Here is a 26,840-nt window from a genome sequence, read left to right on the forward strand (position 1 = left end):
GACAAACAAAAAAGGTCTGATCTTGGGATATTCCACTGTCCAGAAGAATCTTTAAAAGTCTCTCCCCTCTCTCTTCTGCTGTCACTCTTTCTGACTTATCTTCAAAAGATCATATAGTAACTTCATAGAAAGATAACCAGGGGATCTATTATAATTTGAGCACAAAGATCTATTTCAATCCCAGTTTTCTAGAGGAAAATTATCTTCTCTCCTCAATAGAAGAGTCATAAAAAAACCCCACAACACACCTTTTCCATTTAGATCCTAGAGTCTGCAGAAGTTATAAATCTGCAGAGAAGAAATGTTGCATTAAACCTTTGAATGAGATGGGACTGCATGTAATCTTGTGCGTATGGAAAGAAACAAACTACCCTCAGCTTTTGATAAAAAAATTTTTCCACTCAGTTAAGGGGTACATTCCATGAGAACACCCATCAGAAAGCATGTACATGATCACCTGTAGTTCTTACTTCCCCTAATCTTTCTCTCCCCCTCTGTGACCATACTCAGACATTTAAAAAACATTATACCCCCAAATAAGAACACCTTACTATATTAAACTAAAATGCTCCTCCGTTAACCCATGGTACGTAATTGGTGGGCGTGGGATCGACGGGGACATGGATGCCATCCACCGCCTCCCTACTTGTGTGGGAGATGAGGGGACAGAGTAACTTGGGCTCCCACTTGTCTCCCTTCCCTGGCTTCTAACAATCTGTGCTCTAAGCTTTTCCCACCTGTTCCTGCTTCCACAGGATAACCAGAATCTAAGGAGACTGATGAGCTCCTAGATGGAGAGGCAGGGGGAGGAAGGAAGGGTTGTTTCTGTCCACTGCTAATCTGTAGTCACTTTTGCTTTTTCCTTAGGATTGACAGGGTTTATGCTTATCACCAAATTTTATTTGAGGTCTGAAAGGTATATTTTGCCCATATGGCAAAATTGGCAAACCTTGTGCGGGTTTTTTCACCTTCCATCCAGCATCCTAGAGGTCTGGTTTAGGGATTAACATTACATTTGTCACAACATTGGCAGGTTCCATTGCAGTTGGTGGGTTAAAAAAGGGTCCAGTGTGAGGTCGTTGTAACCCAATGGGTTGCATGGACATGGGCCTTGAGCATGATGTTGCATGGGGAGGGGTATGCCACCGTGCCTTGCACAACATGCAGCTCCCCTTAACTCTCCTACCTCTATAATGGATGACGGGACTAGGACTCTGGCTGCCCGCTTGTGTCCCCAGACAGGCTCCGGGGACATTGCCTGCATACCCTCCTCAAATTTGTAGAATCCAGGGCAACTAAGAAAGGGGGATGTCAGACTGGACGAGAAATGATCCCCAAACTCAGCCATGAGGATACACCCCAGCTCTGTGTGTGTGTGTGAGAAAGAGAGAGATCTACATTGAGCCATGATCACGGATATACTGGTCAACCACAAAAGGAGGATGGACTATTCTGTCACCAGCTTTTCCTCTGAGCAGTATAGGACAGCAGTAGCCTCTCTTTCTTTTACACTCCCTCTTTCACTCTGATGAAATTACAGCCTCTAGTTTAACTCAACCCATATCATTCCCCCATCAATAGGAAAATAAATAAAACACAACCAGACTGAATTTATTAAACAGTGTCCTAGCTCTGAATAGGATGCTTTGTTTCAGATGAATCATGCTCCCATCAAAATAACTAAATTTCTCACTTGTCTCTGATGCACAGATTTTAATGTATCATTCAAGTTTGTTCCTCAAGGTGTGCCTAATAGATGTACTCAGCTCAGCATGAAATGAAGACATCTACTGGGCTTAAGGCAGGAAGCCTGAAAGCTTTGAGTGAACTGTGCACCTAAACCCACTGGCTAGGAGAACAATTCATTCTACCACAAAAAAAAAATGTTGTAGCAGTTAGATGTGTGTGTAAGTATGCATACATGTGAGTGCAGATATGCATGATGGATGTTACATGTTGGTCTGAAGTGTCATAAAAAGTTTCTTGATGGAATCTGGGACAACTGCATCAGTCACAAATGGCACAAGTGAGTTATTCAGGTCATCCAAACTAGTGTTGCTAAAACCTGCACACGACACCATACTCGTATGCATTCCATATATGCCAAATATTTTACAAGGGGAAATAAACTACCTTAGGAAAGTTTTAGAGAGTTGTAAAAAGGTATTATTTTTCACATTCTTCTATCTGGAAAGTCATATGCCTTAGTTACCATGAAGCCAAGGTAATGAACTCAGAGAGACAGACACAGACTTCTACAGTTACCTATGTGTCATACTTTTAAACTCTTATTTTAAGACCTTCCAAGATCAGAACTAAGTGCTTCTATGGCTCAATGGAAAGTCTGAAAGCTCCCTTTCACAAGAAGCTCCCTGTTTATAGCCCTGTAGTACTGCAAGGTAGCCAACTCGAAAGCTTGTGAAACGTAAATAAAAATCAATCAGTCATGGGCCCAGGGCTGAATGATGATTCTGCCTTAGTTGGGTATATTTTTCAGTGGAAATTCCATAATGGGGGGAGAGAAAGAAACGATTCTTAGGCAGCTTGAAGCTGCTTTGGAATGTTAGAATACGTCTCAGAGGAGATGAATATGTAGGACAGGCGGTCAGAGATGCATGATGGTTGTCCAAAGCATGTGAAAAATTCATTGAACACATGATCTGAAATTGATCACATGGATGTCACATCTCCATGTGTGTTTATATATATCAAAGATATATACAGATAAATAATGCATTTAATATTACTTTTTAATGTTTGTTTATGTCTCTATACTGTATTATACAGTGTGTGACATAACTGCATCATTAAAGCAAAATAAGATGTCACTGATGCTTTAATTCAGTGTTTAGGAAGCTGTTTTTCCCAGTTACTGTTGTTGCCATTTGAACACAATGGCTTGTTTTTACCATAAACCACGGTGTATTATGTAACACGTCTTGCATTGCTAGAAGGGAAGATGGTATGTGTCACCATTGGGTATATTTTTTATGCCCCTTGGAGCGATTGCTGTGGACTCAACTGAGATTTTACATTTACTAATGACCAGCTTTGGCATTCTCAGAAGCACCAGGCACAAAGTGAAAATTGTAGGTAAGCAGACTTCTGTTTACATTGACTCAGCAATTGCTTTTGTGCCCAAATTGATATAGGAGACCATGGAAGAGCAATACACTGCTGATAAATTTAGCTCATACCAGAAATGCTGGCTGCACCACACACTGACTGAGGAAGGGGTTTAAAAGGTTTGAATTACAACCCAGATTTTCTCTACATTTTAGAAAAAAGTATTTTCATTCTGCAGAGGGCCATAAAGAAGCAACTGTTTCATATCAGATGCCATGCACATCTCAGACTTTTCAGCACGTCAATATCCCATGTCTGATAACTCACCTACATAGCTCAAAGAGATGACCAGTTCACAAGGTGTTTGATATGAATGTCAGGCCTTTTATGAAAGAAAATCCACTGTAACCGTGATACGGTATTACTGCCAGTGCTCTTATCAGCAGGTAACTCCTCATCTTAGAGGGAGCATAGAGCTGTCTAAATATCAGGCTACAAATAATCAGAACGCTGGGAACTACATGTTCAAACTGGGGGATTCAATTCAGCTTTTCATCCTTCCAGGGAAGATAAACTGAAGTCCAAATTGTTTTCTGAAAGCCCAAACACAGTAAACTAACAACAGCTTTACAATCAAAGTTCTCTCTGTTTTGCATAACCACTAAACACTATATGGGATGTTTCAAGAACAGGTGTTTGTCTTGCAGTTTTTCACCAAATACTCCCTTTTCCTCCTTTTGCGGTGCTCTGTGCATAAGCTGTCCTTTTGGCTGTCTCACTTTCCCTGAAAAAATGGCTGCAGTCCACCCACGTACATACAATTTGTACAGAACTTTGATTTGTTTCGGAAGGAAGGTACCATTTAAAAAGTAAATTCAATGCATTCCACCTTTGTATCCGTGCATCATTTCTATGTTAAAAATGTCTATTTACACTGAGTTCCTCAGGGCAGAGACCATGTTTTCCTCTGTGGTTTTGGCAATCTCCTTTCAAGATCTCAAATATTCACTCTTCAAATATTCAGGGGGAAACTCACATCTCGGTAGCATGGAATAGGTTGGGAACAGGGGTAAGAACACTGGTTTAATGCAGAGCAGGCAGTTTCTGAATATTCCTTACTAGAGCTAAGCAAAAATTTTTGACTTAAAACTTTATTTGGCAAAAACTGCAGATTTGGTGATACCAAAACATTTCATGAATTTATGCCAATTTTCCTGAATTGTTCTGGTCAGAAAAACCTTGAACAAAATTGAAAAATAACTGAAACATTTCAATATTTTCAAAATGCAACATTTTGAATGACTTGTTTCAAACATTACTTTAATTTTATTTTTAAAAAATTTCAAACGCTCATTCTACTTAAAATAAAGGATTTTTGTTGTCGTTTTAACTTTTCAATGTGCCAATAATTCTGAAAATTTTCATTTTTGGTTTGACCCAAAACAATTTGTTTTCTGATTTTTCAGAATTGAACTGAAAAATCCAGTATTTTCATAGCTCTAATCCTGACTCCATACAGACAGGTTGTTTCAGTGAGGTCTGGACAAAATGCATTCTGTAGCTATTCTTACTGCTGCTCCAAATAGGAGCAGTATGGGCTTCCCCTATACACATGCCGCCAATGGCACTGGCAGTATGTATTTAGGTGTATGTGGGGTTCTGGCAAGGCCTTAGCATAGCTGACTGAGTTTTCTTTGGACCACAGAGTATTGGTGAGCACATCAGCCAGGCTTTTTGCCCAGCACTCAAAGGAGAATTTAGGTCAGTAGCTTTTCCTGCTATTAATTGGGTACACTAAGGGCCGGTGAGAGTGAAAAGCTACCTGTATTTTCTGCTATTCCTTAATGCACATGCATAAGAGATGTCCGAGGATTGTGCCATAAAACATCTTTCGGAAGTAGAAATATTTACAATACAAGTGAGCAAACTATAGCACAGAAAGGTTAAGTGAACTACCAAAGCTCATGCCGTAAGTCAGTGGAAAAGAATCCAAGATTTTAAATTTTAATCTCTTGCATTGACACTTGACAACACTTCCCATCAATGGGAGTTACACAGAGAAATTCCCTCAGAGCTCATTTAAAAGGTACCTCTACACTGCTCACTGTGGAGAATATCCTTACAGCCAAGACAAAAAAGGGCAAGAATATGCAAAAAGCAAACAATATTTGAAAATTCTAAAGTATTTTTCTCTTTCTAAGCAATCTGTACGTAAAATGACGAGAAACATGTATAAACTTTGAATTATGTATGGAAAATATCTATTTTTATCAGTTTGTATTTCTGAGCTGCCATTTCCTCAAAATTTTGTAGCATATGTGACATCCTCATCATAAGCCTATAAAGAGAGATTGTACAGAAATTTTCTCTCTGTTTGTTTTATACTTCAGCAACAACTGGGCTAAATATTTAAAACGTTATGGGAGACATTTTCAAAGGTGGTCTCTTATGTGCACTTATGGAGCAATTACTTGCTTTTTGTTGGATAAGAACACAGAAATGGACAGAGATACAGTATTGTAATAAGGTGGACAGATTCACTATGATATTTCAGTACAGATAATGGTTACCTGCATGATGTGATTGCAAGAATGCTAACACTGCTGTACTGAACACATTATTTTGTAATGAGATGAACAAGAATTGAAATGAACTTTAAAGCCTGTAGGTGTCATTGTGTAATTGAAATGGGTAATAGTCCAAACGCACCAGATGAAACTGGAGTAACTGCATTTGAATATATTCAGAAAAACCCATGATCAAATCCCAGTTCAATATGAATGATTTTACAGTGAAAGGCTCCTCTGTTTCAGAATAGATTTGTGTGTGGACGGCATCACTTGAAATCCAGAGTCCAGCAGATGTGCAGGAAGGTATTCTATTTATTTATTTAAATAAGGTGAACCAATGTTCCGTGTACTTCCTAAAACATCTGTTTGCCTCCAAGCTCCCTCTAGACTTGTGACTCATTTGCTTACACATTTGGTTCTTTTCAATCACTAGAACTGCAACACACAAATGAATGGAAGGTGGGAGGATCAACTAATCTAGGATGACACAAGGAGTTTAGCTGTTCATACAGCAGTAGCAGAGGGAGAAGGCAGAAGAGAAGAGTGATCTATCCTCTAACATCAACACTTCATTGAAAAGGAAGCTATCTCTGTTGCCATTATCCCACTGGGAAGGTGATGACCAGCTGACTTTACTGTAATGTCTCATTCTTACTACTCAGCAATGACCTGTTCATTGGCTGCCAGCAGAGAGAGAGAGAGAGAGAGAGAGAGAGAAGAAGGAGATGAAAGAAGATAGGGAAGCTCTGAACTTACCCACCCAGGAAAGAGCTACCTGATAGTAGTAGTACAAAAGCATCACAGAAATAGAAAGCAGATTTTCAAGACATTTCAATTCTTTATGGATGAGCTGTACAAGCCATGATCACAGAAAAACAATGTATGTCCACTGATCTATAAGGCAGTAGCATATATCCCATATTTCAGTCAAAAACTATGGCACTATTTTAATTAATTGCTTTTTCTGCATACAGTATACAGATAACAGGGCATTAATCCTACACTTTGAACTGATACTGTAAAAATGCTTTCTTTCGCTTCTCTTGATTGATGATACCGTATGGCCTCGTATTTTACCTAATAGTGAAACTTTCCATCACAGTAATTTCTTAATCCATGTTTGCAGGAAATTAAATCGAACTCTTCCGTTGGCCCAGGACAATACATTTTTTTTTTTAGATCTGCAGCAAATTTCAATCTGGAAAATTTGACTCAAGAGTTGTAACGGTTGGACAAATTTGCATTGTACCTGGACATGCAGACCTATCAATAATTTCAATGTGGAGCATTGATATAGGGTTTCAGAACTCCATATTAAGTATTAACATCTCTCTGACTGTTTTCTTATATGGCCCTCAAATCATAATATCTTGAAAGGCAGGTTAAAAGTAGCACGCTTTATCATCTCAAATTTTACATTTTGGAACACTGAGCCGCAGACAGGGTGAGTGCCTTGCTGAAAGTTGATCCATATGATAATGACAAAGCTGAGATTGGAATTCTTGAGCACTTGGTCTTCAGTTCTCTGTTTAAACCACAAATTTTACTGCCTCTCCAGCAAGGGCACACATAGAAATGCATTTTTTAGGTTATTCCATGTTTGATTTTTACTCTCCGTTGTTCATACATTTCTGTTTCAATATATATTTTTTTCTGTGTCAGATCTATCCTTTTCCACTTTGCTCACACTGGCATCAAGCTTATTTTATAAACGAGTCTTGACCTTTACCATAGCACAGTTACTGCTCCTCTTACACACAGGCAGTTGGTGCAAACTACACAAAATGAAAGGCATGCATCCTGCTAATACCACATAAACGTTCAGAGCTGGCAATATTTCTAATGGATTCTGCTGGAACATTTTCTGAAGCAGCGAGCAATATTTGAGAGGGGTGTTAGTGTGTGGGGGAGATGCCTTTCACTAAAGCATTATTCTCTGCAGGCGTAAATCCACAGACCCATTGCTGTTATACCAGTAGATAAATTGATTCACTGTTTTTCTCTCCTATTAAGTAATGTACTAGCATAGTTTGTTCAGCAATGCTTAAACACTGCAAATTAACAGAGAAATCCTGGCCCATTGAAATCAATGGGAGTCCTGCTACTGACTTCAAGAGAAGGAGGATTTTACCATATATATTTCCAAAAGCAAAGTCAGTCACAATATTTGCTACTCAAATATTTCAGTATAAAATAAGGACTTTTTTTAAAGAAAAAAAAAAAACAACCAACCACCTAAAACATCAATAATCCGATGAAGTGAGCTGTAGCTCACAAAAGCTTATGCTCAAATAAACTGGTTAGTCTCTAAGGTGCCACTAGTACTCCTTTTCTTTTTGCGAATATAGACTAACACGGCTGCTACTCTGAAACCTGTCTTTATGCACTGTGAAGGATTTCAATGGGAATACTCACAGGGTCTAATTCAGGACAGTATCCCTATTCAGGAAAGCATTGAAGCACATGTTTAAATATAATTGAAGTGAATGGGACTTGAACACATGCTTAAAGTTAAGCCTGTTCTGAAGTGCTTTCCTGAATAGGGGAACCAGTATGTGAATTTAAATACATGTGTAAATCTTTGCAGAATTGAAGCCTAGGCAACTAATGTTCATGTATACCATAGAAACCTATATAATCAAAGCTGTTTTAGAGTGTAAATGTTTTAATGAAAGCTGAACATTTCATATATTAAAAAACATTCAAACTATTTTTTGTTTGCTTGCAAATCACTCAAATTCCATTCAGAGAAAGTGAAATATGTCACATTTCAGCTTCATGATGTACCACAGTTGAGTGATCTGCTATTCTACTAAAAAACAGAGCTTACCATGGAAGTGCTGACACATGCTTAATTACTATGTCAAATAACTTGTTGCCTGCGATATTGTATTTATCATATGACCATACACTGTTTTGTTCTCTGATACATTAAAATTCTCTAAAGAGCTTTCAATGTAAACAGATTTTAAATTTTATTTCACAGCACATGTCTTAGCTGTATGGAAAGCCTGACCTTTAATAGAGAGACTAGTTATTCAATCAACACATATAATAGATGGTATTACACATGCACCGAAAGTCTAACTACAGTGTCAGTGATAAAAAAAATCAACTGTAAAGAAAAATTTAAGCCCTTGTTTAACAATGAAAACAACCAGCAACACAGTTCAGCAGCAGAGAAGGATAAAGAAATGATAGTAATCCTCTTGCTCCTCACATGAACTACAACAAGCCATTTGAGTGAGACTTTTAAAGCTGAAATTTGTCCATCAAAACACAAAATAAATTCCTCTAATCCTTGTGCCACAAATTACTAATCCATCTGGAAAGCTAAATGTGTTGTGTGTGTTTATAAGGATCTAAATATCATCAGACAGAAAGGCAACTAGGTTAGCAACATGTACCCATACATAAATAAATAAATGCAAACGTCTGAAACAGTTTGACCATACAGTAAGCAGGATTTACAAAAGTACTTACAGCTCTCAATCTCCAGTGTGCAGTTTTGTTCATCCAGCGGGTATCTTCGTAGGTCCATCATACAAGCAGCTGTTGTTGTAATTCTAGAAGAGAAGCATATATAAGGGCCATTGTTGTTGTGTGTGATTCACATCTGTGATTAAATGGAGTTGAAACAACAGAGAATGGATTCTGCATGATAAGCAATTTTGCCTCTTTGCTTATTACTAAGATATTGCATGTGCTGGCTTTTCGTAAGGGTTTTGTACTACTAATCTAGTTTATGGAAGCAAACTGATATGCCAATTTGGTGGACAAGTGGACAGTTTATTATATTTATATGTCCCCCATCACCATAGTATCTCAAAGCCTCACAATCTTCAATCTAGTTATTCTGACAACACACCTGTGAAGTAAGGCAATATTATTATCCCCATTTTACAGATGGGGAACTGAGGCAGATAAAGACTAAGGGTATATCTACCCTGGGGGGGAAGGTATATTCTTAACTCAGGTTAGCTACCCCATGTTACCTAACATGGGTTAAAATAGCAGTGAAGACATGGTGACAACTTTTAACTCAGGTTGGCAGCTCATATTCAACTCCATTCTCTCCTGTAGGCTGTTACATGAGCTGCTAACCTGAGATGCTGTGTCTTCACTAAAAGAAAAGGAGTACTTGTGGCACCTTAGAGACTAACCAATTTATTAGAGCATAAGCTTTCGTGAGCTACAGCTCACTTCCTCAGATGCATATCGTGGAAACTACAGCAGGCTTTATATATACACAGAGAATATGAAACAATACCTACTCCCACCCCACTGTCCTGCTGGTAATAGCTTATCTAAAGTGATCATCAGGTGGGCCATTTCCAGCACAAATCCAGGTTTTCTCACCCTCCACCCCCCCACACAAATCCACTCTCCTGCTGGTGATAGCCCATCCAAAGTGACAACTCTTTACACAATGTGCATGACAATCAAGTTGGGCTATATAACATTCATAAACAAGTCGGAGAAACAGTCGGAGAACACTTCAATCTCTCTGGTCACGCAATCACAGACATGAAGGTCGCTATCTTAAAACAAAAAAACTTCAAATCCAGACTCCAGCGAGAAACTGCTGAATTGGAATTCATTTGCAAATTGGATACTATTAATTTAGGCTTAAATAGAGACTGGGAGTGGCTAAGTCATTATGCAAGGTAGCCTGTTTCCTCTTGTTTTTTCCTACCCCCCCCTCAGATGTTCTGGTTTAACTTTGATTTAAACTTGGAGAGTGGTCAGTTTGGATGAGCTATTACCAGCAGGAGAGTGAGTTTGTGTGTGTATGGGGGTGGGGGGGATGTGAGAAAACCTGGATTTGTGCAGGAAATAGCCCAACTTGATTGTCATGCACATTGTGTAAAGAGTTGTCACTTTGGATGGGCTATCACCAGCAGGAGAGTGAATTTGTGTGGGGGGTGGAGGGTGAGAAAACCTGGATTTGTGCTGGAAATGGCCCACCTGATGATCACTTTAGATAAGCTATTACCAGCAGGACAGTGGGGTGGGAGTAGGTATTGTTTCATATTCTCTGTGTATATATAAAGCCTGCTGTAGTTTCCACGATATGCATCTGAGGAAGTGAGCTGTAGCTCACGAAAGCTTATGCTCTAATAAATTGGTTAGTCTCTCAGGTGCCACAAGTACTCCTTTTCTTTTTGCGAATACAGACTAACACGGCTGTTACTCTGAAACCTGTGTCTTCACTGACATTTTAACCAAAGTTAAGAACACCTTTTGTTCCAGTATATTCACTTGTACCTAACCTGCCTAAGGTCACACAGGAAGTCTGTGGCAGAGCAGTGAATTGAATGCAGATCTCCCAAGTCTCAGGCTAGTACCCTAACCACTGGACCCTGCCTCCTCTCAAGTGGAGTGCTATTTGCTGCCTTGAGAGGTACCATGGTTTCATTCCCAGCTCTGATTTCTCATTTTCCTGATGACAGTAACCAGCTGGACTATGAGTCAGACAGATGTCCCACAAATTCTCTTTGCTCACCAACTGGGTGATCCTATGAATTTCCTTAGTGACACTGAATAGTGCCAAAGGAGTGTGTGTAAAACATGCTTTGCATAAAAGACAATTAACAAATAATATTTATTCTGCACAATTGCATATACAACTCAATTCTCCATTCTCTCTTACCCTCAATAATACTGTGCAAATGAAGGCTTATTTTAGTGGTGCATCCTCAGCAGCAGTACGACAAATATTTTCAGGACTGTTTTTACAAAATATTTAGAACATATTTGTGCCTTGACATTACATTAACATGTGCCAACTGTGCCTTTTAGATGTTGTTAGAAACATCTGTACCATCACAAATCTTTTACTGCTAGATTTCAGGGAGGAATAGATCTGAGCTGAATGTGAACCAATGCACAGAGCACAGCAGCAATATTTTACTAATTGTGCTCCTCTCAAATCTCTCTCTTGTGTAGGCAAAATAAATTTTTGGTCTTTCTCCCCCCACCCTCAAACCACACAATGTTCTATAGAACTCCACTGCACTTGAAAAATAGTACATTTTGGAATTTTCCAGTCTACACATGAAACAGCTATGTTCTATTCTCCCTCTAACTTGGGATGTGGGAACCCTACGGGATTAGTTTTCAGATTGATAAACATTTCCCTGAGATGCACATAACTTCTTTTCTCTGACACAGTACTGACCCTCAGTACATGCTTTAATATTTGTAGGGAGAAGGAATAGGAAAGGGCATGAGGCCTAAACTTCCTCCCGTTGGACTCTTCTTCAAGACCTAAGAAACCCCTCCATTGCTGGCCCCATTTTTCCATCTCTAAACACCATGGCCTACTCCCAGTCCCAATGTCTTATGTAGAAGCAAGAACCATACCAGTGCCTGGAGAGAACCAAAGGTCACTCAAGACCCTTTAGCAATCCTCTCAGCGGGTAAATATAGCCTCTGGGGGCAGTATGCCCACTTCCCCAGCACCCTTTTTGATATCATAGCCCCAGAAATAGAGTTGCCTGAGCACGACAGAGATGATAAAAGGAGCAAAAGGAAGCTCAACTACATAAACTCTGAAATTGAGACCCTCATTACATGTGAATGAGCCCTTCAAGCATGAACTGCTGGGCGAGGACTCAACATAAAGCAGAGGCTGTTATGCCAGGCTGTAAACTGGATAAATGTTGTGGGGCCAATAGCTGGGTTGCAGCCGCTATGGTATGCTCATCCCAACAGCAAACACCAACTTTGCATCCCATATAGCCATCAGCTTAATGGAATAGATATGTTTTGTGTTTCTTTAGGCTTCCTTTTCACCATTTGATCTCTCTTGAAGTACCTTCCACAATGTGTGCAATGTATAATGCCTAGTTCAGGTGGGACATTCTCCATGACCCAGAATTCCTGCGTAATTTGGTACTGGGACTGCCTATCCACAGGGGACCAGATGTGGTCCACTGCGATACTGCAGCCTCATACTGGTGCTGTCACATACCTCCTAATTACTACAGTGACCCCCTCACTTTAGGTTTGCACCAGCCTCTTTATAATGCCTATCTTTGCCTCTCCTACTCACACTCTAATCCGGACACTTTTCCTTTTCTCTACACTGATCCTATAAACACTCACCACATCTCCTCTGTCTGTCTCCTTCAAATCTGTGCACACGGAAAGTGTGGGAGGTGGGTAATTCATCTATGTATTGTCTGTCTTCTGGGGAGACAGACTTCAAGCTCAACGCTGCTTGAGCAGCGTAATATACATTTCCTGAGTTAGCCATGCCTCTGGCACCTGTAGCAGCTCTCCAGCAGCTCTCCAGCACTCCTGGCCCCTTTCAAAATTACTAGGGGGGCATCCGTTCTCCAGGACCATGCCCCTGGCCCACTGGTCAGACAATTCAGGAACAAAGAAGCAGCATCTTTGAAAATTACCTTCATACTAAACTCTCTCTTTAACCTCTAGATGGGCACCCAAAGAGCTATTCTGCACCTGCCCGAAGGGGAAAGAAGAAGAGAGGCAGAAGACAGCTGTTGACTCCCATGAAGGGGGAACTCCCGGAAGTAGAAGGGGTAAGCAACTGAAGAAAATACCTGTCTAGACATTGAGGATTATTATAGGTGGAGCAGGTAGCACCATCTGTATTTAAGATTGTCCAACACTTTCCATTATAAGACTATTTCCTGTGGCTATTAACTTTGCCATTCAGGCTAAAAGTGTCAATTCTGGGTGCCTGCCTCAGGCTGGTTACGTTGGGGAAAGTTTCAGCAGAAATGTTTCAGCTGTTTCCAAGAATGAGACCAAGGACAGAAATGTTGTTTTGCACAGGTTAAACAACCTATAAACAATATAAAACAAACCCTACAACTGTTTGGCTGAGAAGTTCTAGCACCTTCAGGCTTTACAGAAGGGATTTGAAATTTGGCCGGAGGTTCGTTCTTGTGTCAGGGAAGCGACCAACATTGGTCAGATAAGTTATTGATAAAAAAAATCAGTTCACACGTGTTCAGTATAGACTTATTAGCATTTGGCAGCTAAATTTTCTGAAGATTCTGTCAGCCCTGAGCATGCCTCGTCCTCTCACAACTCCTATGTGCCGATCAATCTGTAGGTGTACTATCCCCAGCAACTTTAATTCTGGTATTTCTTCATTTTGAGTGCTTGACTTTGAAACCTTAACACTGTTTTAATGTAATGTGTATGTTTGTGTGAGTATGTAATTACTACTTAGAATACAAGAGCACCCAGAGGCATCAGTCAGGATCAAAGCCCCACATATAATGCTGTATGAACACAAAAAGTCTCTTGCTTCCTCAGAAATGGGAGTAAGAAAGAGTAGTTGGTAGTGAGTAGGGTAGGGCCTTAATCAAACCTAAACAGTTTAGGATGATTTATTTCAACCCAGATAGTTTGTTCATTCCTATCCACAGTGAAAATCAATGGAAAAAATTATCTGTCCTTTTCTCTTGTCCTACTCTCCCCCATGATTTTATCCTGACTTTTATATTCTTTTACTCTGGTTGACAATACTGATAAGGGAAGACCTAGTCACCTCTAACATCTTCAAAAGAGTTACTTATTTTCAAGTACCGGTAATGCATATAAACATTAACACCTTCAAATAGTGACTGCACCACATTCTTCAATGTTCTAGATACATGGATATCTACCCTATGCCTTTTTAGAGAGAAGAACCAATACCTCGTCATGACAAGAGAAAGGAACATTTGAAATGAACACGCAACCTTTCCCCAAAACAATGATATTCCTCTTCCATAAATGCACTGAAAAGATTATTTGTTTCTAAGTTATTTATGACAACTGACATGCATAAATCATGAAGAATACTTTGCAGAGCAGAGCCCTGAGAAATGACCATTGAAAAGGAAGCTTAAAAATACCCACAATTTTCTGACTCTATACTACACTCATGAGAGGCACGTTGCTCTTGAAGAAATACTGTATGAAAGGAAACAACACAGAAGCTGTCTGCTATTCTGATTTTTGATTTACTTTTAATGAAATAGAAACCTTTTGATATTCCATTTCATGAGCCTGCTAACAATGAAAATCAGTCTTCAGCAACCTTCTTCATGGTGTATATTTCTGATGTGAACCACTGCAGTGTATCAGAAGGCATCACTTTCTTCTACTTATTTTTGTTTAAGTTAAATTGACTCAATAAAACATATCATGAAACATAAAACCTCAAAAGGAAACTGTACATTTCAAAACAGGCACAGTGAGGTTCCAAATAATACTACAGTTATGGAATGAATTATATATTGCAATGCATACAGAACAGACACATTAGATAGGCAGGCTATAGTCGCAGAAAGGCAATTATGCATGTGTACAGCTGCTACAGCATGAGTGTTGAAGGTCCTCCTTCCCCTTTGCACCACCTATGCAAGGGCCGGTCACAACTACAACCCACTGTGCTTGAGGAAGGGCACAAACTGCTTCCCAAAGATGGTGGGAAGGAAGAGTGGACACAGATTACTCCCTCTTTTTCCTGGCCCTTGGTACAGGATTGCTACACTGGGGGAAACAGGCCATATCCTTCCAAAAGGATGAACAACCTGTGTAGTTCTTCTAGCAGCTGCTTCAAGAGCAACTGTGTCAGCCAGAAGACCAATCCCTGTGCAAGTTGCACATGGGGTGTTGCAAACCCACACAACCCCCTACTCAAGTTGGCGGCAAAGGCCGCAATGTGGCTCTTCGATTCTAACATACATCACGAACTAGTAATAATACAGAAAATAATAATATCTAATGGATGCTGTTATGGCAGAGTTACAGTACTTATTGTTTCTCAATGTCATTCAAACAAAGCACAGCTTCTCAGTTTTGTCAGCACTGCAAACTCCACCTGGTATCAGAAATGTAAACTGGGGTCTTAATAGTTCTGATGTCGCCAATAATAAAGGTACTTACTGGAGGATAGGTGAACAATTCTGTTGATGTGTGAAGTAGGCCAACACCCTTCCCTATAGCTGTATTGCCTCTGCGGGGCAAATCAAAGTAAAAAATAGGGGGAATTTATTTTGGTCCCTAAGTAAGTAGATATGACTGAATACACACAGGGAACAGAGCAGCTGAGTAAGGCAGTGTATGAGTATTTCTGGAGAACTGTCTAAGGCATTCCTAGCTATCATGCTTGCTTGAAGGCTGATCCAGCTCCTATTTAAGCCAAGGGCATAATCTATCCCAGAGGAAAGTAAGAAGGCCAAATTCTTCCCTCAGATGCATACACACAATTCTCACTGAAGACAGTAGCAGAATCTGGCTCTTAATTAGCAATCCCACTATCAGTTCACAAAAGCTTTGATGTAAATTATGTTCTGCAGCTGATTATGTCCCTTTATCACTATCATTATCAGACTCCTCTGCACACGATGAGTAAGAGTCACTGGCTCTTCCCCTATCTGAATTAGTTATCTAAGCCATGTACTGTAGCTATGCTCAGTGTTCACTTCAGCTCCTTGGAAACAGACCTGCTGTGTGACAGTTGGAAACGTTGGCAGCAGTAGGCAGAAGACCCAATTACAAGTATGTGGAAATCTGGAGACAAAACTGCATTGTGACTAATCTCTCTCCTGCACAGGAATATCAGCTTTAAGGAGACATGATCAAGGTTGTTAGAAATATTTGATCTATCTTTAAATCAAAATATACCTCTTTACAAGTTAACTATAAGTGGCAAAGCCTAAAGAATTCTGTTTTCTCCTTCCCGCTCCAGTAAAAAATGTCATAAGTGCTTCCCCCTTATAGTCTCAGGGTAGAGGGTGGCTTTAGCAGAGAATCTATAATAGTGACATTTCTAATAATATATTGGTAAAGCAGAATGTTCTGTAACTAACTACCAAGATGTTTGGAGTGCAAATGCTTTTCTGCACAGAGAGCTTCTTAATACATTTTTGTAGAGAAAACTAGCATCTGGAGTTATTGATGGTAAACAGAGAGGCAATGACATTCCTAGATTATCACAGAATTTATAATTTCATCCAACCCAAAACTGCTACAGAGGTTTCATGGACATCCTGGCCTATGTAGTCACATAGGAAATGGTCGAGTCCCCTTTGGCCACCAAACAACATTTAGACATGTTATGTTGTCTGATTCTACCTGTATAATTTTTCTATGTGGGAATTGGGCTCCGAGGGGACTCATTCAGCTTGATAAAGCTGGGGGTATGACAGTCTCTGGCTTCTTTACGAAGCGGCAAAAGCAATGTTGAAGGAGCTGATAGGCCCCAGCTGACATCTCTCTGGTTGAACTTTGAAAAGGAACTCAGGAAAGAAGAGGTACCAGACTCATAGATTCATAGATTCATAGATATTTAGGTCAGAAGGGACCATTATGATCATCTAGTCTGACCTCCTGCACAATGCAGGCCACAGAATTTCACCCACCACTCCTAAAAAAGACCTCACACCTATATCTGTGCTATTGAAGTCCTCAAATTGTAGTTTGAAGACCTCAAGGAGCAGAGAATCCTCCAGCAAGTGACCCGTGCCCCATGCTACAGAGGAAGGCGAAAAACCTCCAGGGCCTTCCAATCTGCCCTGGAGGAAAATTCCTTCCCGACCCCAAATATGGCGATCAGCTAAACCCTGAGCATATGGGCAAGATTCATCAGCCAGATACTACAGAAAATTCTTTCCCGGGTAACTTGGATCTTACCCCATCTAAAAACCCATCACAGGCCATTGGGCCTATTTACCATGAATATTTAATTACCAAAACCATGTTATCCCATCATACCATCTCCTCCATAAACTTATCGAGTTTAATCTTAAAGCAAGATAGATCTTTTGCCCCCACTACTTCCCTCGGAAGGCTATTCCAAAACTTCACTCCTCTGATGGTTAGAAACCTTCGTCTAATTTCTAATCTAAATTTCCTAGTGGCCAGTTTATATCCATTTGTTCTTGTGTCCACATTGGTATTGAGTTTAAATAATTCCTCTCCCTCTCTGGTATTTATCCCTCTGATATATTTATAGAGAGCAATCATATCTCCCCTCAACCTTCTTTTAGTTAGGCTAAACAAGCCAAGCTCCCTGAGTCTCCTTTCATAAGACAAGTTTTCCATTCCTCGGATCATCCTAGTAGCCCTTCTCTGTACCTGTTCCAGTTTGAATTCATCCTTCTTAAACATGGGAGACCAGAACTGCACACAGTATTCCAGGTGAGGTCTCACCAGTGCCTTATATAACGGTACTAAAACCTCCTTATCCCTACTGGAAATACCTCTCCTGATGCATCCCAAGACGACATTAGCTTTTTTCACAGCCATATCACATTGGCAGCTCATAGTCAACCTATGATCAACCAATACTCATCTAACCATGGAGTTCGCCACCCAAATGGCGATATGAAGTGTAAAGGAACTGTCACAGTTCTACTGGGGTATGGATAAAAAATGGGAAATAGGAGCATTGAACCCTTATTCAAGTCTTTTTTTTTTTTAAATTAAGACAACTAGTCAGGAAATGGAGTCCACAGCTTCATGGGAAAAAAAAAAGGATTAGATGTTGGATAGTGTACAATAAGTGCTTGTCTACACTTCACCACAGTTTGGACTATGGGAGCACGAACAGCAAAGTACACCAAAGTGCTGTACTGTAACTCCCTCGTGTGGCTGCTGCAGGTGTGAAGTAAAAGGATCCTAATTTGCATTAACGCAGTCCTCTTCAAACAGGATAAAGTAATGCAAACTCGTGATATTTTAGTTCACACTGAGGGGAGTTACAGTTGAGCACTTTGGTGTATACTGCTATTCACAACCGCATAGTCCAAACAGACATAGCCTAAGAGTAGCTGTCTATTAGCTTTCCTCCTAATTAAGCAGCTCTACTACTCTCTGCTGAAGAGACAGTTCTGCTCTTTTTGGTTCTGCAAAATGGAATGATCACTAGCCTGCTGTACCATCAGCATGAAAAACTGGAATAAATAGGGTAATTTCTGATGTTGTTTCATGGTGGAGGAATGAATGTCACTGGTGCAAATTTTATCAACTGATTTGAATAGAATCAGGATTAGCCTTCCTCCCCACTGTCCCCCGGCCAACAGCGCTCTGGTGCAGAACTAAGTTAGAGAGGTAGTATTGACCATTATCCTGAACATACATTGGAAACCTGGAACAGAACCACAACATCATGTTCATTGTTTAAATCCATCTAAATAGTATGCCATTGTGGTACAATTCAATCTGCCACTACAACATATCTGGCATTGGATTTGGTCTGTAGCTATTCTGACCTTCTCTTATATTATTGCAGTCTACTCCAGATGATAAAATCCACAAAATCACAATGGGATAACCATGCAGAATAAATAGGAGGAGCAATTTAAAATTTTAATATTTTATCATTGAGAAATGTATATCTGTCTCAAACCATTCACTTTGCTTCATCCTTCCCCCAAATATATGTAATACACACAGTGCTTGCAGAACATCAGAATAACATGAGAATGATAGCAGGGTGACTCTGAATAAAGCAAGCAGCCTTAGAGTAAAGGACCAATATGGCGGCTTTGCCAATATGCAGTTCACTGACCCCTTACCTTATTACCAACATTGGAGAACTGAAAGAATACTTAAACATTTTTCAAAATATTGTTCCTTACTCCACTTGGAAAGAGTTCATGTATATTTCATTCTGATAAAGTAATGTGAACAGTAAATAAAGAATGCATCCTTTCTGCTCTTTTCTGTTGCAGTTTTATATTGTTACTGCTCAAGTTACCATTCATAATCCTTGCAGCTGAGAAAGCACTGCAGGTCATTTATACAAAGGAACTTTATTTAGCCTCTGTCGGAAAAAAAAATTGCTAATCAACTCCCAGGAATGAACTGTTTAAATGTATGGATTTCAGAGCACATAAAGCCCCTTCCTCAGACTACGGACAGCCTTTTTAATTCTTTACTTTCTTTGTCATAACTTCAAGCTATTGTAGAGCATAAAAAGGTAGACTGACTTCAACTTTAAAAAATATTTTATTTCTTATATGACATTAAGTTTAATAAAGAACCATTTAAAAACCTACAAACATGATAGCTGTGTTATCAAACAAGTCTCAGGGAGTTAGTGTATCAAATTCCATTGAAATTGGGCACCTAATTCCCTTAAGCTCATTTGAAAATTCCAGCCCGCCTACCTATTTATCTACATGTTGCATGCTTCTGCACATACGCGTATATTCCCAGAGGAAAAAATACGCTGAGTTCAAGTTAAGGTAGAGGGCAAATAGTAATCTGAGGGTAAAAACATTATCGTGTAGTATTTATCAAGTTGCAGTGGAGGAGGTTTAGGTTGGATATTAGGAAAAACTTTTTCACTAGGAGGGTGGTGAAACACTGGAATGCGTTGCCTAGGGAGGTGGTGGAATCTCCTTCCTTAGAAGTTTTTAAGGTCAGGCTTGACAAAGCTTTGGCTGGGATGATTTAATTGGGGATGGGGGTCCTGCTTTTGAGCAGGGGGTTGGACTAGATGACCTCCTGAGGTCCCTTCCAACCCTGATATTCTATGATTCTATGATCCCCAAAACAACCACTGCAGACCTATAAAATTCAGCATTAACTCTGAATTTTATGAGGAATTCCAACTTGTTTAGGTCGAGAAGTGCACAGTTGAGACACCTAAAACAACCTAATTCTGCCCAGTAGTGCATTGTAACACTTGCTTTTGGGAGGAGGGTGGACAGCCTCCTTCCAGGGAATGTGCCACAGAGCCTGCCCGCAACCACATTGGTTGCCGTAAGACCCTGTGGATCCTAGAAATTTCTATACTCTGCAGCCCTGGCAGTACTTCCCACTTGACAGCCTCCTCTCCCCACTTTCCCACCCTCCACTTCTGTGTTCCCTAGTAGGGAGGCTCCAACTTTATGGTTCTACCAGGAACTTCCATGGCTGTCCCTAGTACTTGCCTTAAAGACGTCTACAATAATAAGGCTACGTGGCAAATTAGAGGTTGGGGCTGTGTTACCTTTCCTTATAATGCACGGGTGGTGGAAAGGATGATGTGAACCCTGCCCCCAGAGAAGATGGGCCTGTCCTGTTCCTATTCCTGACCCACCCATTCTCCTCCTACAAATCCAATCCTGTGAGACGCCTCTTCCGCAGGGCCTTGAGCAAGTGGCACCAGGAAGGCTGCTGACCACGGAAGGGAAAAGCCACATGTGTGGGCTAGATCTGGCAAGATGATATTTTCCATATTATAAAGAATCAAATTTTCACCTGAATTTCAAAATTAGTGTGAAAGTCAAAACAACTTTGGGAATAAAAGGTACATTTAGCCTTATGAATGCAGCTTATTTCGTAATTCTAATAGAAGACCTAAGATAAAAGCCCAAAGCTCCTATAATTCTGGCTTTTGTGACTCAGAACGAGAAGATTGGTTTTTCACAGGGAAAAGTCAATTTGAACAAATAGGTTTAAATGGACTTTTTGTGAACAGGGCTACTCTCAGATTCCCTCCCCTCCTACCCTCCCAAAAAGAAGGCTAGTGAAAGACTCTATAATAGATTTCGAATTACCATGCACTTCTGTCACGAATCTTTATAATAGGGCAATAACACACTCTGCAGGTGTCCTTATGAAATTCTAAGACCACAGCACTCTCACTGTCCTAAATTTCAATCATGCTTTAAATTCTGTTGATCAGTGCAACAGTGAAGGGTTTAAGACAAGAGGTAGACAGTCCTCCGAGGTATTGCTCCTGCACAGCAGAAAAAGGGTAAGTGTGTTGTTTATTGTAGCGGATATTGTTAGACATTTTTATATATACATAGATGGGTTGTGAACAAAACTAGCCCTAGCTGAAGACAGGATTACAGCCCAACCTAGCTTCCCCCCCCCCGACCACCCTCTTGAGAAGGGAGAGGATCCCCTTGAGATGCTCTCTCTGATAGTGTGCTAGTGAGTATAAAGAGACAAATTCATCCCTGATGTAACTCCACTGAAATTAATGGCATTATATAAAGTGATGAATTAAGACCTAGCTATCTAAAATTCAGCAGAGGGGAACAATCAGTAGAATGAACTGGAAATGGAGCATCCTGCACTGTCCTTGAGAATGACAGAGCTACAGCTCTGGCATGTCACTCTGGAGATCACTAGGAAGAATTTCATGTGACTAAACTTGAATTTTCCTAGATACTCTCGCTGCAATGCTTAGTATCATCACTTTCTCCTGCTGCATTTCCTCTCCACCACCTGGTGGTATGCTCCAGCATGCAGGGCAGTTACCATTAGCAATTCATTTCTTTCTTCCTACTTCTGAGAATAAGCCCAGTCAGAGAAGATAACTTTATAACACAAAGATGAGACTTTCTTATGTTTTTAATTCCTTGATGAAAGCTGAAAACTTAACAATCAGTTTATTCATATATGTACTCAGAACATTACATAGAAAAGCCTCAACTATAGATTTATTGCCCTGTAATTCACTGATTACACACACACACACAAGGTTGGTTCTCTAAGCCTACTGGAATGCAACAGTCAATAATGGGAATGAGTTATGGTGACTCCATTGCAGTAGCATCTATTGAATACACTGATTAAATTTACACTTACAATGTGATTGTAATTAAATATTGTCATAGGATCAATGTTTTCTACTCCTCAAATAAACATTTCAGCTTTGCCCTGGTATTTATGGAGCAGCAGGAGACAATTACCCAGAAACACGGTTCCATCCCATTGACATTATCTTTGTAAATATCTCTGTATTATTAACCTTTGACAATAACACAGCAAAAATTATGCATAAATGATCCAGAAGGTTTTAAAGCATTGAAATTCAATAACCAAAGTATTGCATTGGCATGTTATGCTTAGTGTGATAAGCATTAATAGCACCACTGAGATAGCACAATGATACGAAGATATCATTTCAAGGTTCAGTGTGGCCAATGACCATTATTAGGAGACAACCATTGGTAATACTCCACCCCATCATAGTATCAAACTATTTTTCCAGTCTACTGCAAGATATCTTGTGGAATTTGTGAGACATCTTGCAGTGTTAAGAAATTTAGATGTCAGTACTATTGACAAAATGATGGAGTACATTTTCAGTCAGGCTGAGAGCCAGCCTATCTTCATTCAGTTGTATCTTGCACCAATAATATTTACATGTGCAAAATTAATTGCAAGCATATTCTGAGTACCTGCATCTCTAATTAAATGATTAATGCTTGCAAGCGCAAGTACTCAGATTTTTGCCTGAAAGTGAGTTACAGATGTAACCTGAACTTTACCCCTTTTTGCATATGCTTCATGGTTTGGCATTTAAGGCTAGTATTTTCAAAGGAACCTAAAGTTGTTAAGCACCCAAATCCGATTGACTTTCAATAGAAATCAGGCATGTAATTCCTTTAAACATCTTTGAGAACACCAGCCTTATTATATTGTTTCTTGTATAATACAATATAACAGCATGGGATTTTTTTTTTAGAATAAACCTTAAAACCATGGATGGGTACTAGTGTGCAATTAATTTAAAGTATACCAAATAGCCAACTAATGATCACTATTGACAGGGGATGGGTTCATATGGTAACCTAAGAGTGAAAAATAACTTACGCATATACCTACATCCACACATGCCCCCCCATTAGTTATCCTGAGATGTGCAGCCCCCCTCCCCTGAATATTTATTAGTGGAGATAGCTCTCTATTTATTTCAAGATCTCTTCAATGTCAGTGTTCAGTAGTTTTGTAATAATATTTTCTCCTTTTGCAGCCAAATACCATTTTCACTCCTTACCCAACACACTAATAAAAACAGGGTCCAAATCCTTTAGAATTATCACACATTGCTTGCTTTGTTATCCTTTACTTCATGCAATTGTGTATCATCAACAAATTCACAAACTGTTCTTCACTGCTGGATTGCCTGTCTAATTCATTTTATAGTTTAACTAAAGCAAACACACAGATCTAAAGACAACTCCAGGAGATCCCACTTACTACCCTTCACTAATTTATGCAGTTTCTTTTCCAGACCTCATTCTTTTTCATGCTTTATATCTATTTTCACTATGGGCGTTGAGTTACAAACTTCTGTATTCCCATAGCTCACAAATTAACCATAAGCTTATCATGTGTAATTTTATTAAAAGCTTTTAAAAACATCAAATGTATTGCCATATGCAGTGCTATTATCAACTTTGTAATCTCAGAAAAGGTAACAAGCTTAGTTTTACAGGAACTTCCCTTTTTAAAACTATAAGTTAAATTAGTGCTATATTTGCACTCTGGTTTTCCTTTCATACAAGTCGCTCTTAGCAGTTATGCCAAAGTAGTGATCATTTGCTTTACAGATTATTGCTGCAACATTGTACGGGATACATTTAACTGCAACCTAGCAATGTACAGCAAGTAACAAAGCACTGGAGATTTTAACAGTTGAAAAGCATGAATACTGAGGCCTTGTCTACACTACCGTGGTAAATTGATCTAAGTTACGCTATTCCTGCTATGTGAATAATGTAACTGGAGTCGACGTAGCTTAAAGTCGACTTACTGAGGTGTCTACACCACGCTGCGTCAATGGGAGACACTCTCCCATGGACTTACCTTACTTTTCTCATTCCGGTGGAGTACCGGAGTTGACCAGAGATCACTCTGCTGTCGATTTGGCAGGTCTTCATGGCCTGATATTTGTGCTTTATCTGAAGTATGCTGGCCAGGAAGATGTGAAAAGAGAGCTGAGGAGTATACATTTTTGTTCTCAGACAGCACCGATGTGTTGCTCCAGCAAGGGGTGGCTGTTGTACTTTCACCCGATGCCTGGCATGCATTGCAGGGTTGTTGGGTGATTAATGAGACTTGGCATCCAGTTCCATACTGGCTGTGGGCATCTTACCATCATTGCAGCGTTTGGTCTCACCACCACCTATGCCAATGATGCAGGTAATTTTTACCAACAACAACAGCCAAGAAGATTTGTCATTCCTGGATGACTTTAATGGGCAGGTGGGAAAAGGACAATGAAACCTGAGCAAGTATGTGTGGGAAGTTTGATATCAGACTCCTGGAATCTGCGGCTGCCAATGACATGGTGATTGGCGACCTTCTCTTCCACCACCCGAAGATTCAAAAGCAGACCAGAGACAGCCTGTATGGTTTCACCAGGACTGTTATTGATCATGTCCTCATTAACAATCACTGGCATGGATGTATGAGTTTGCAGAGGTGTTGAACTTGACACCGGCCTCTACTGACAAAAGCATGCCTCTGACTTCAAAGACAGCAAGTTAATGGAATGAAATTAATTCAATTTCACAAAAAGCTCTTATTACAACCAAGTTATCAGATGGCTCTCTCTTCTGAACTTCACAGGGACATTGATGCATTAGACGTCTGATTCTGTCATCTGATGTAAAGTCAGTGTTGATCGCTGCCAGCTCAGTGCTGGCACCTCAGATCTTCAAATGTAAATCCATGGATCAGAAAGGACATGCTCACAGCCATTGAAGCGAAGAAAAAAAAAGCAAGGCTACAATCTAAGTCTTCATATGCATATTTATGGAGAGAAAAATCAAAAGGATGAATGTTGACAAGTCATTGCGTAAGAAAGGTAAGGAATCCTGGTGGTCAACTTAGGCTTACCGCAGGCACAATCTCCACACACTCTATTCAACTTTTTGGTGTTTTCTGGTTTCCTATCTCCATGGAAATTCAGCAAGGCTGTGTTCTGTCACCAGCATTGTTCAATATCGGCACTGATTGGTTGATGGATAAGCTTAAGCAGGCAGGCACTAAGCAGATCACCATTCTGCTTCAAGATCTTGAATACACCCTAGTGTCTTGTTAGCTTAGTTTAGTGAACTGCTGCAGCTGAAGGCCGGCCTGGTTGGGCAAGAAGCAGTGGGCACTGGCTTCGTTATTAATCTGGATAAAACTAAGTCCCTGGCCATTACCATCAAACAGCTGTCAAATATTTGCGTAGCATCATAGACAGTGCTGGAGGATGTTCAAAAAATATGGACACACATGTAGCAGCCCCCTCTGCCATGTTTCAGGCTCTTCAGAGGCATCTGTGGGGATGTTGTGACATCAAGCATGCTATGAAGCTGCAGATCTATAGAGCCACAGTTATACCAACTCTGTTGTATGGAAGTGAAATTTGGGTACTAAGGAAGGTTGAAGAATACCTGCTTGATGTTTTTGATTCTCGTCTCTGTCAGCTGCTCCATGTTAAGTGGCAGCGCAAGATCCGAAAAGAGCTGAAAACCAGCAACCACGTCCATTAGTTTCAGTGGCTTTCTTGATATGGACATGTTATAAGAATTCCAAAGTAATGAATTCCAAAATGTGCGTACCAAGGAATTCCGCTACACAGCCAGCGATCACAAAAGCTTTGGTGGTGCAAATAGATTGCTGGTGATGGACGAGCTAAATATACAATCAGACCACCTTAAACACCTTGCCAGAGAGATTGATCCAGGTGGTCCTTGATTTGCAAGAGGGGCCACGTCCTTTGGGATTTGCCATGATGATGCATTAGAGATGCAAGGGCACAATCATTTTGCATCATAACGTATACACACATGCATACATGCACACACATTTGCACACTTCCGGCCAAGTATTCACATTTGGGTGCCTACTCACACATTTAAGTGCCTACAGAGGCACTTTAGAATGTAAATACCCATTTCAGGATTCTACTCCATGATCTTGCAACTGACTCAATATGCACAGACCCTTGTGCCTGCATGGAACCTTCAGTGAAATCAAAGGAGGCCTCATGCGAGCATAGAGGTCTGCCTTGGCAGAGTCAAGTTGGAAAACGAGGTCTAAGTTATTATTTATTCACGTCCTGCAGGGTATCACTGAAGAATACTGAGGAAGGTGCATGGCAGGGGGAGGGGAAAGCTCTACCTGCAGAAAAGGTAGAATTTTAAAGGGCCAAACCCATAAATAAAGGACTTAGGTGCCAAAGATTTGAAAATTGAGCTCCCCATATATTTCACAAGAACATTTAGTTTTGATAATTATGCCAATCTCATACTATATAGCATCTTTAATAATAAGAGTTGGCACTTTTATCAGGCATGTAAATCTAGGGATCTTAACACATTTTACAAACATCAACTAATAAACCCGCACAAAATTCAAGAGAGGTAGGTAAATCATAGCCCTTTAAGAGAACTAGGAGTTTTCCCAGTGGTGCAACAGGCAGACTATCAATGCATCCAGCCCTAT

The 26,840-nt window shown here is 40.0% G+C and overlaps 1 protein-coding gene across 11 annotated transcripts in view; it reads right to left on the bottom strand.

Annotated features, from left to right (window-relative positions):
- GABRB2 (gamma-aminobutyric acid type A receptor subunit beta2) overlaps positions 1-26,840 on the bottom strand; it is a 309,567-nt gene that overhangs the window by 94,530 nt on the left and 188,197 nt on the right. For all 11 annotated transcript variants that reach the window (XM_073355894.2, XM_073355893.1, XM_073355895.2 and 8 more), the window contains one exon: positions 9,120-9,202. In XM_073355894.2, coding sequence (XP_073211995.1) covers positions 9,120-9,202 — 83 coding nt within the window. The remainder of the gene's footprint in view (positions 1-9,119; positions 9,203-26,840) is intronic.

This window comes from Lepidochelys kempii, chromosome 8 (genome assembly GCF_965140285.1).
Source record: "Lepidochelys kempii isolate rLepKem1 chromosome 8, rLepKem1.hap1, whole genome shotgun sequence".
Taxonomy (NCBI): Eukaryota; Metazoa; Chordata; order Testudines; family Cheloniidae; genus Lepidochelys; species Lepidochelys kempii.